Source organism: Musa acuminata, chromosome BXJ1-2 (assembly GCF_036884655.1).
Source record: "Musa acuminata AAA Group cultivar baxijiao chromosome BXJ1-2, Cavendish_Baxijiao_AAA, whole genome shotgun sequence".
NCBI classification, from domain to species: domain Eukaryota; kingdom Viridiplantae; phylum Streptophyta; class Magnoliopsida; order Zingiberales; family Musaceae; genus Musa; species Musa acuminata.
Window position 1 is genome coordinate 17,406,122 of NC_088328.1, and position 11,607 is coordinate 17,417,728.

Here is an 11,607-nt window from a genome sequence, read left to right on the forward strand (position 1 = left end):
CATAGTTTTATATTTTATTTGAGAAAATTAAACTTCCTACATATCCACATTAATAAAAAAATTAGAAATAATTGATTTTTACGTCTTGCTAAGATGTCAAGGCGTCCAACTATTTCGTTACGTCAATAAGTGGATTATTTTTGCTGCTAATGTTATATATATATATATATATATATATATATATGTTATTTATTTATATATATATATATATATGTTATTTATTTTTATTATATAAAAATATATTCTCTATAACGACCTTTGTCTGATCACAGACAACTGTGTGCGACACCTCATCACGTTTGCCCCAGCTAGCTGTCCAATCTGGCCGGTGGCCCCGCACCGGGCCCACAGGAGGACCCACCAATTGGGTCGACACGGCGACCTCGAAACATTGGCCATAGAACGCCACAATCCCCGCACCTCCGTTGGCGGTTTTCGCTGTTGATTAGCTTCTCCCTCACTCGCGATCCCGCCATCCATGGAGGCCGAGACCAAGGCGCCGCTGGTGGCGGACGATGAGGGCGATTCTGGCGGCGAGAAGAACCTGGACGTCGCCCTCAACCGCCTCGAGCGCTTCCTCGCCCTGCTCGGCTTCCCCGACTCCCCCTCCCGAGCCCGCCTCGCCGCCTCCTGCGCCGCCTTCCTTCTCCTCGGGGTCGCCGTCCCCTCCGCCGCCATCTGCCTCTCCCGGTGTTCTCAGTCCCGCGGCGACGAGTACGAGGTACAGCAGTTCGAGCTCTGCGTGCTCGTGTCCGAGGCGTCGCTGGCGGCCGTGTCGCTCGCTGCCGTGTCGCGGAACCTCCTCAAGTACGGGGTCCGGAGGTTCCTGTTCGTGGATCAGCACCATGGCCAAGTCGACAGGCTGCAGCAAGAGTATGTCTGCAAGATCCAGGTCTGTTGGGAGTACAAAAATCTCCCGTTTGCTCTTGAATTAGTCATCTCGTCTCTTCTTTCTATTTTGGCTATGACATTTATCGATTGTGCAATGCTCATGGTCCTATATGGCTATATTTATCATCGATTGGACGGAATCTATCACTAAATCATGCGGTTATAATTTTCTATTTGAAGGCATTAGCAGGAGTTACTCCATTCATAATAAGTTTTATAACGTATATTAGGTTGAGAAATAAAGATCCATCAATTCTCCAGATAAAGCCAACTTCATGTGCCTGATATATCATAAAAGCTTCTATAATTTATGGAAAAGCATTCTGATGCTTCTTTCTGCATATTTCTACCGGCTTAGAAGTTTTTCTATGTACAACAAAATATTTTTACTTCAACAGATAGGATATATGTTTATTTTAACCTCCAAATAAAGAACAACCTTTGCAAGACGTAATTCGAGAAGTTGTGGGCTGTAAACGTATCTCTTCCTTTTGTGCTTATAATGATGGAGTGATTTCTGAATTAGATAATCATTTGTGAGATAATGTATGTCTTCTGAAACAGAGCTCTTTCCTATTACTTGTACTCAGTGTCACGGACTTAGTTGGAATTACTTAAGTCGTGAGGCACCCTTGCAGCAAAGACGCGAACTTAGCTTGCATTGCCTAAGTCACGCTTCGCCCTTGCGATATGTGTCCGTAAAGATCAGCTCACTTGCAACCTCTCACAGGTCCCGAAGGACCTGTAAAAGAGAAAGTTGATTAGTTCGAAGAACAAGCAACGGACCAATCCTGACGTCTCGCGAAAAGGGAAAACTTTACAAGCAATTTAACGAGCACCTTGCGTGCACAAGATAAAAGAGGGAGAGAAGGAAAACAAGGACTTTAGAAGGTTGAACGAATAACTGCAAGTCCACAAACAACTGCTCACCGGGTGCTGGGCACGACAACAAGTTCCCGTCAAGGTAACGTGCGAACTTGCGAAAGATTGTTCAACGCTCGACACTATACCAAAGCTCCATCCCCCATGGTGCCACCCGGGTGGTTCTAAGGGGCTGAGATGGCTGACGTTTTGGCTGCAGTAGCGGGCTATAGAAAACAGCCCGTGGCATGTGAAAACAGAGCCATTTTGGGCTGTTTTGCTCGGTTCGGTGAGCGGTCGCACTGTAGCGCTGCAACTTGTTCGAACTTACATTTTTACAAGCGAAAGAATATAAAACCAAGCCAAAACATGCTTGCAAGCAGCTATACATGTAGACAAGAGTGATGAAAGGTTCATTGAACGGAGTTGTTGCAGGTGCGCGACGACCGTTTGTGATATTCTCCCCCACTTAAACTGTCGACGCCCTCGTCGATGCTTGTTGGTAGTTGTTGATAATTGTTTCTTCATGTCGTAGGGCGTCTTTGGGCTCCCAACTAGCTTCGGTTTAGAGAAGCTTTCGTCACTTCACCAAGTACTCGGTCTACTCAACTTCAGTGGGTAGCTTTATCTTACGATCCGTTAAAATGGTTTCAACTCGCTTCTCATAGGAGACTCTGGTGGGTGGTAGCCGAGTTAGAACACTTCGGAAAGCATCTTGCGGATCCGAGTGGTAGGCTTTTAGGTTGTTGGCGTGAAGAACATTGTGAATTTTGAACCATGCCGGCAGCTGCAACTTGTAGGAGACGTTGCCCACCCTGCTGATAATTGGGAAGGACCCTTTATACTTGCGCACCAATCCTTTGTGTACTTTGTTCATAAAGAATTGAAGTGATGCTGGTTGGAGCTTTACCAACACCAAATCGCCGACCTTGAACTCTTGCGGTCACTTTCCCAAGTCTGCCCACTTCTTCATCCTTTTTGTCGCCTTCTCCAAGTAAGCCCGCGCAATATCTGTATTTTAGTGCCACTCCTTTGCGAAATGGTAGGCTGACGGACTACTCCCAGTATACCCGATTGCCATGGTGTGAGGAGTTGACGGTTGTTGTCCTGTAATGATCTCGAAGGGGCTCTTGTTGGACGCAGAGCTCCACTGCAAGTTGTAGGAGAATTGTGCAATGTCCAACAACTTCATCCAATCTCGTTAGTTGGCACTCTCGTAGTGCCGAAGATATTGCTCTAGGAGCGAGTTTATCTTTTCGGTTTGGCCATCTGTCTGGGGGTGGAGGCTTGTGGAAAAGTATAACTTGGACCCCAACAATTTGAATAGCTCGGTCCAGAATCGTCCCAGGAACCGAGCATCTCGATCACTGATGATATTGTGCGGGACTCCCCAATACTTCACCACATCATTCATCATCAGCTTGGTTGCCTCCTCTGCTGAACAGTGCAGGGGAGCAGCAATAAAAGTTACATACTTTGAAAATCGATCAACCACCATGAGTATCGATCCGAGTCTCCCTACTGCGGGCAAGCTTGATATAAAGTCCAAGGAAATGCTCTCCCACGACCTTTCTGGTATGGGCAACGGCTCCAAAAGTCCCACCGGCTTTCGTTGCTCCACCTTATCTTGCTGGTAAGTGAGGCATGTTTGAACATATTCCTCAACATCAGTCCCCATCTTCGGCCAATAGAAGGCCCCCTCTACAAGAGCCAAGGTTCTGTGAATGCTTGGGTGTCCAGCCCAAAGGGAATCGTGACACTCTCTTAAGAGTTCACGCCTCAGATTGTCCAACGAGGAACATAAACCCTATTCCCTTTTGTCACGGACTTAGTTGGAATTGCCTAAGTCGTGAGGCACCCTCGCGGCAAAGATGCGAACTTAGCTTGCATTGCCTAAGTCACGAGGCATCCTTGCGGCAAAGACGCAAACTTAGCTTGCGTTGCCTAAGTTGTGCTTCGTCCTTGTGATTTGCGTCCGCAAAGATCAGCCCACTTGCAACCTCGCGCAAATCGCAAGGGCGAAGCGCAACTTAGGCAACGCAAGCTAAGTTCGCGTCTTTGCCACAAGGATGCCTTACGACTTAGGCAATTCCAGCTAAGTCCGTGACACTTTGGTGTAAACGAGTCCCTCTTGGACCCAAAATCGTCGTGCCTTGCCTTCTTTAAGGAGCTGCATCAGGGTTACTGCTTGGGGATCACTGTACAGACCATCCCTGATCTTGGAAAGGAAGTTGGAGTGCAACTGACTTGCTTGGCCTCTGCCCTCCAATTGTACGACATTCACCCGCTCCACTTTTAGACTCAATGCATCGGCCACGACATTTGTCTTTCCAGGCTTATACTCCATTGCCATATCAAACTCGATCAGGAAGTCCTGCCATCGTGCTTGCTTTGGAGAGAGTTTCTTCTGAGTTTAGAAATAGCTCAAAGCGATGTTGTCTGTCCTTAAAACAAATCGCGATCCAAGAAGGTAGTGTCACCAAACTCGTAGATAATGGATCACCGCTGTCATCTCCTTCTCATGCACCGGATACTGTTGCTCGGTCTCGTTGAGTTTGCAGCTCTCGTAGGCCACCGGATGACCCTCCTGCATGAGCACTCCCCCAATAGCGAAGTCTGAAGCATCTGTATGGACTTCGAAGGGCTTCCCATAGTTCGGCAATTTGAGCACTGGTTCTTCCAATACAGCAACCTTTAGATCTTGAAATGCAATTTCACTTTATCAGACCACCTCCAAGGCTGCTCCTTCTTCAGCAACTCCGTCAATGGAGTTGCACGCTTCGAATACCCCGCTATGAAGTGTCGATAGTAGTTAATGAAGCCAAGGAAGGATCTCAACTCTGGCACATTCTTTGGAATTCGCCATTCCGCAACCGTTTGCACCTTCGATTTGTCCATCCGAATGGAGCCATCACCTATTCGATGCCCCAAAAATAAGATCTCCGTTTGGGTAAAGTAACATTTCTTCCTTTTCACGAACAAAGTGTTCTCCCTAAGAACCTTGAAAATTGTCCGAAGGTGCTTGACATGCTCCTCGAGCGTTTGACTGTAGATGACGATATTGTCCAAGTAGACGACCACGAACTTATCCAAATACTCCTTGAATAGTTGGTTCATGAGGGTGCAGAACATGACCGGAGCATTGGTTAAGCCGAAAGGCATCACTAAGAACTCAAACGCTCCATACCTGGTCACACAGGTCGTCTTCGCTTCGTCGCCTTCAGTAATGCGCACCTGCCAATACCCCGACCGAAGGTCAAGTTTTGAGAAATACTTGGCTTTGTCTAACTGGTTGAACAAGTATGCGATTAGCAGGATGGGATACTTGTTCTTCACCGTCACTTTGTTGAGGGCTCGGTAATCGACGCATAGTCGGAGGCTCCCATCTTATTTCTTCTGGAAGAGAACGGGAGCTCCGAATGGTGCTTTAGAGCTGCGGATGAGACCACCGCTTAGTAGTTCGCCTAACTGCTTTCTGAGCTCAGCCAACTCGGGAGGGGGCATGCGGTAGGGTGGTCTCGCTGTAGGCTTCACTCCTGGCTCCAGCTCGATGTGATGATCCACGCCTCTGCATGGCAGCAGAGTCTTCAGCAACTCGGGTGGCATAACATCCGTGAACTCCTTCAGGACGTTCGCCACCATAGCAGGTTCATAAGTGGCCTTCTCGTCGAGTGGCTCTAGCTTCATAGCAACCACGAATGTTAGTTTGCCTTTTTGTACCCCTTTCTTTAGTTGTAATGCCGATATATGTTGGGGTTCCCTAGTTCCTCTCCGAGAGACGGGAACCACACAAGGGTCATCACCTCCCATCACACATAGGGAGTTAAGGAACGACATTGGCACCAACTTCGCCGTGTGCATAAATTCCATTCCAAGAATCACTTGGAAGTTATCCAGTGGCACTGCCATCATGTTTGTGTTTTCGCTCCATGTTTCGATCTTGATGGGAACTCCCTTTGCCAACCCGGAGATTCGCCTGGCCTCCGAGTTCACTGCTTTCATTCGACTTGGGCTCTTCTCCAAGATCATCCCAAGTCGCTTTGCTTCTCGATCGGCAATAAAATTATGGGTAGCGCTCGTGTCCACCATTGCACGGGTCGTTTGGCCATTGAGCTTAATGTCTACGTGCATTAGCTCGCCACTTTCTGCTTTTTGTAGCCTTGTCTTCGTGTTCTCCCCCACTTGACCCTGCATGGCGTTCAACAAACGCATTGCTCCTATCCGGGGTCCTTGCGACTCCTCATCATCGCTGCTGGATTCAGAACTACTCGAACTAAGAGCGATAGCCTTGCCCTTGTCCGATCGGGGGGGAGGGGGTGGATGGAAGCTGTTAAAGCATTGAGTGCCTGTTTTTGTGGGCATTCCCTCACCATGTGCGACCCTCCGTATAAGAAGCATTCACCAAGTTTTAGGGGCCTTGCCTTTCGGGCTTGGCCCTTTGTGGGAACTCTTCTTCCTTTGTTCGCCCCCGAGCTCCTTCCCTCGAGAATATTTCGGAGGGTGGTTGCTTGAAAATTGTTTCCTTTTTCCCGGGTCTTCGGTGGAAACAAAGTCGGTGAGCCTTTCTGTTGTAACAATTGCCCCGATCACGTTGGCGACATTCCTTCGATGTAGTTCTTGTTGAGCCCATGGCTTCAAACCATTGAGGAAGCTGAATAGCTTGTCCTTCTCGGACATGTCCTGTATGTCCAACATTAGCGCAGAAAATTGCTTCATGTAGTCTTGAAAAGGAAGTATTTTGGCGGAGTTATCTCAACTTCCATCTTGCGACGAACTCTGCGTTCTTCGATAGGAACTGAGTTCTCAACTCTTGCATCAGGTCCTCCCATGTGTCAACTCGACACCGACCTTGTTGGATCTCCTCCCAACGGGTTCGCCACTAAAGTTTTGCATCTCCATTCAGATACATTGTTGCTATAGAAACTTTGGTTTCTTTAGAATCATGCCTCGTAACTTGAAAGTATTGTTCCATGTCGAACAAGAAATTCTCGAGCTCATTGGCATCTCTGGCCCCTCCATAACCATGAGGCTCGGGTGCCCTCAAGTTTTGTGGCGGCGCAACGCGGGTGTTGCTTCCTCTCGCATTGAGTGCTCTTGTGAGCATGGTCACCCTTGAAGTGAGTTCCGCCACAACTTCCTATAGGTGTTGCACAGAGTCTTTGGTGTCATCCGACAATCGGTCGATTAGGGCCTCAACCTTGTCGATCCTGGACTCCGCTTCTTCTTGTGAGCTTTCTACCCCAACAAGCCTTCGTTGGCCCTGGTAGAGTTCCTCCAAGCTCGCTTCAAGAACATCAATACGGGTTTCCGCCATTGTGAGTCTCTCCTTATGACTCTTTTCTCGGTTGGCGCTCCAGATTGCGCCTCCTCCGCTCGCGGAGAGCAGCCAACTTCTCGCTCATCATGTTCGCTGCCGTGCTCCTCCTGAGCGGCTCCAACAGCATGAGAGCGAGTGCGCACTTGCAGCCCACCTATGGCTGCTTGGGGCAAGGGTCCGACTTGCCCCGTCTTGCTTGATTCGCCACGATGCTTTGCCATGGTGAAGTTACGAAGTTCCTTCGTTGCTCACTCGAAGTGCTTGCCCGCTCTGATACCACAATGTCACGGACTTAGCTGGAATTGCCTAAGTCGTGAGGCACCCTTGCGGCAAAGATGCGAACTTAGCTTGCGTTGCTTAAGTCGCGAGGCACCCTTGCGGCAAAGACGCGAACTTAGCTTGCGTTGTCTAAGTCGCGCTTCGCCCTTGTGATATGCGTCCACAAAGATCAGCCCACTTGCAACCTCTCGCAGGTCCCGAAGGACCTGTAAAAGAGAAAGTTGATTAATTCGAAGAACGAGCGACGGACAAGTCCCGACGTCTCGCCAAAAGGGGAAGCTTTACAAGCAATTCAGCGAGCACCTTGCGTGCACAAGAGAAAAGATGGAGAGGAGGAAAACAAGGACTTTAGAAGGTTGAACGAACAGCTGCAAGTCCACAAACAGCTGCTCACCGGTTGCCGGGCACGACAACAAGTTCCTGTCAAGGTAACGTGCGAACTTGCGAAAGATTGTTCAACGCCCGACACTATACCAAAGCCCCATCCCCCATGGTGCCACCCGGGTGGTTCCAAGGGGCTGAGATGATTGACGTTTTGGCTGCAACAGCGGGCTGCAGAAAACAGCCCGTGGCATGCGAAAACGGAGCCATTTTGGGCTGTTTTGCTCGGTTCGGTGAGCGGTCGCACTGTAGCGCTGCAACTTGTTTGAACTTACATTTTTACAAGCAAAAGAACATAAAACCAAGCCAAAACATGCTGCCGACCAGCTATACATGTAGACGAGAGCGACGAACGGTTCGTTGAACGGAGTTGTTACGGGTGCGCGACGATCGTTTGTGACATCAGTGCCAACATTTCATTCAATTATCTGGAGACAGTGTTGATCTAATTGATATTTTAATGTTGCTTTTTGTACCTGTTTTTATTGACACAATAATTTACTTCTTATAATTTTTTAAACTAAAAATAATTTAGAAGCCATTAGTAGGGAAAGTTGAAGTAAATGTTAAAAGTACATTCACCGTTTTGGATGTTACCAACAGATTCTAGTTAATTTTTTTTATTTTGAGAACATTAATTATCAGATGTATCTAATATCTTTATGGCACATTGTCTCTCATGTTTCTTTGATTAGAATAAGCATTTAACTGATCGTGTTACAACTCAGGCTCGATCTTATGTTCAAGCTGTGCAGTAATACTTTATTAGGCTTACACCAGTACAGAATTTATGACCTCCCCAATGATGTACACTGAGAATTTATTGCGCATCAAATGACAGGAGTTCTTCCGTTTGCTTCTTTGGTGGATATTGCCTTGCTTTATTGTGAAGACTGCTCGTGAAATTGTTCGCTTTATATACATCTTCCATGAGTCAAGATGGAGATCGATAGTGGTTTTCTTAGCTTCAACCATGTCATGGGTTTACTTGACAATAATTCTTTTATCAGCTTGTATGTTGTTCAATCTAGTGTGTAATTTGCAAGTTATTCACTTTGAAGACTATGGTAAACTTTTGGAAAGAGATGTGGATGCTTTGATATGTTTGGAGGAACATGTACGCTTGCGTTATTATCTTTCCAAAATCAGCCATAGGTTTCGCATATTTCTCCTTTTGCTTTTCTTGTTTGTCACAGCGAGTCAGTTTGTCACCCTTTTTCAGACCACTGGATACAATAGAAAGATCAATTTCGCTAATGCTGGTGATATAGCTGTAAGTGTTGATGTGATCTCTGTCCCTTCTGTTAAATATACAAGTTCTAGATGTTTTCTGTAAAATATCTGTAGGATACAAAATTTAATTCTCATTTGTCATGCATGCAGGTGTCATCGGTTGTCCAAGTTATTGCTGTAGTTCTTTGTTTAAATGCTGCTTCCAAAATTTCTCATAGGGCTCAAGGTGTTGCATCATTAGCCAGTAGATGGCATGCATATGTAGCATGCTGTCCTGCCGACCCTCAAATGCAATCTACAAATAGCTCGTGGAATTTGGAAGCTATTCCAGCAAGTTCATCATTGATGGATTATTCAGAAAGTGATTCGGAGTCATTGGAGAATATGGCATTGCACAATAATGCTCAGTTATCTTCCTTTGTGTCCTCATATCACAAGCGGCAAGCCCTTGGTGAGTAAAGTTGACCTTTGTCGATCCTGTGCTTTATGAGGTTTCTTCTGGATTAAGTTGGTCTTGTTTCACATGTACTGGTTGGAAGCTCATGTTCTATAACTAACATATAAAGTTTAAGCAGTAATGATCTAACATAATAAGGTTTAGTTAAGAGTATAAGCATGCTTTTAGCCCTCTTTATGTTTGTTGCAGATTATTGTAAACCTTTTAAGTGAAGTAGCCAAACATGTATACGGGAAAACAACTTGGTCCTGGGTACGACATAGCTGTTTCAATGTTCAAATTGTTCATGTCAGTTGCAGATATTTCAATCTTGCAGAGATTATGTAAATGAAAATACATTAAATCACATGTACATCTGGTTTGAATAATAAAGCACTATATCTTCATCCTTTCAGTGATGAAATTGGAAGAACTCAAGTAAACTTGTTGTGTATTTGCATAAGTGTAGCATTCTCAAAATAGATTGCTGTGGATTTTACAGGATATTTTTACCACAATATACAACCTAGTTGATATCTTCCTTTGATACTTATTTAAAGATCTTATAATGCTGGAATAAGCCACCAGAATCAGTGGAAATAATTGTATGGTGCTTGAAAATAAAACGATTTTTAGAAAAGAGGGGATGTATTGCAAGAGGAAGATGCATTAGATGATTAATCCTCAGGCAATGAATTTTTCTCAAAAATGGAATTAGCTTATCCATCAGTTATAAGAAGTGAGGCATCAAGATTTGGTCTGTGGATGTTGACATGCATATATTAGAACTTGACAAGTGCTGCATATTCCTCAGTTTTGATTTAGGAACACCATTGGAATTTTGCTGTACCTGCTCAAATAAGATGCATTCAGATTATGTGCTCAATCTCACTGGTTAGAATTTCCAGACATATACCCTGATGTTTCCAAACATAAAAGATTTTCTTTTCTGTCTTCCTTCTCTCTGCAAGTGAGTTTTTCATATACTTCATCAGGTCTTTTGGTTTATCCATTAAGGATCATCTATGGTTGGATGCTGATAAGGATTCACATCAATAATGTCTATCATATTGTTTCAACTAGCTAATGCAATTGAGATTGTTGAATATTCAGCCACAATTCAGTATGGTAAGTGAAGAATATACCAAGGAGCTCTTTTTTTTTTTTTTGGCAGAACCATTTTTATCACCTTTGAGATATAATTTGTTTTCGTGTGTGTCTCAGCTACCTCAAGGGTCTCCCCCATGCATAGATATTTTTTTTCCCCCATAACATGTCATCATATGCCTGTTGATTATGTCGCATTTACAAATTGAATTTCCCTCACTCTTTTGTTGCATCCTTATGTTCTTTGTTACTGTTTGTGCAGTCATGTATCTACAATCAAACCCCGGAGGCATTACAATTTTTGGATGGACAGTTGATCGAGCATTGCTCAATACACTTTTCTCCTTTGAGCTGACTCTCGTGCTTTTTGTGCTTGGTGAAACTATAGTCTTTCCTTCCGGTTGACCTTTCATCGACAGCTTCTCCAGATTTCCCCCCTATTTATGGATACCCTGAATTAGTGCTTGAGTCATGATCTTGCATGAATAAACCTTGTGATTCATGTTAATTCATATAAACTTCCTAGATTTTGTGAGCCTACATTTCAAGGAAGTACATGACATACCGTCGATACAAAACATCTGGAACCGTGTATTGATCCAGAGTGCATTAATTCTGCATATCGATATCTTCTTTTGGAGAGCTAAGCCCTTTGTAAGATTTCCTGCCCTTGTGTACATGCACACTGAAGTGCTCATAATACTTCTGCTACCATGCAACAAACACTTTGGTTTTGGCCTATATTTCCATTGTATTTATTTACTTTCCCCATGTAATAACTTAACATTCTGTGCAAACTTCCTCAATAAATAACATGTTGGATTGGTTTTCTGTTCATCTATTGTTGGTGCTTGCCATTTGATGTCAGAACAGTATCAAATCCTGGTCTTGCTTGTTCTTGTCAATGCCTCATATCTACTCTCAACCTATGGATTATATCTGTGCTGTGATGCATTTTGGCAACATCTTGGGGCCTTGATTTGCATGAGTCATGGAAACAAAACACACCACATATGCATAAACAATAATAAAAATAATTTTTATAATATAGAGAATAAGAGAAGGATAGGGAGAGAGCATGATAGATTTCCTTTCTCTTCCA

General features: G+C 44.8%; 1 protein-coding gene across 1 annotated transcript; it reads left to right on the forward strand.

The window, feature by feature from the left end:
- Positions 1–415: 415 nt before the first annotated feature.
- On the forward strand, positions 416–11,049 carry LOC103972858 (uncharacterized). Its single transcript, XM_009387237.3, has 4 exons — positions 416–892; positions 8,571–9,002; positions 9,113–9,413; positions 10,768–11,049. Exons 1-4 carry the CDS (start codon positions 479–481, stop codon positions 10,908–10,910), a joined length of 1,290 nt encoding a protein of 429 aa, XP_009385512.3. The 5' UTR covers positions 416–478; the 3' UTR covers positions 10,911–11,049.
- The last annotated feature ends 558 nt before the right edge of the window (positions 11,050–11,607 follow it).

Coding starts and splice junctions, on each gene's coding strand:
- LOC103972858 (XM_009387237.3), top strand. CDS start 479: ATGGAGGCCGAGACCAAGGCGCCGCTGGTGGCGGACGATGAGGGCGAT. Junction 893..8,570: donor AGTATGTCTGCAAGATCCAG/GTCTGTTGGGAG, acceptor ATCAAATGACAG/GAGTTCTTCCGTTTGCTTCT. Junction 9,414..10,767: donor TCACAAGCGGCAAGCCCTTG/GTGAGTAAAGTT, acceptor CTGTTTGTGCAG/TCATGTATCTACAATCAAAC.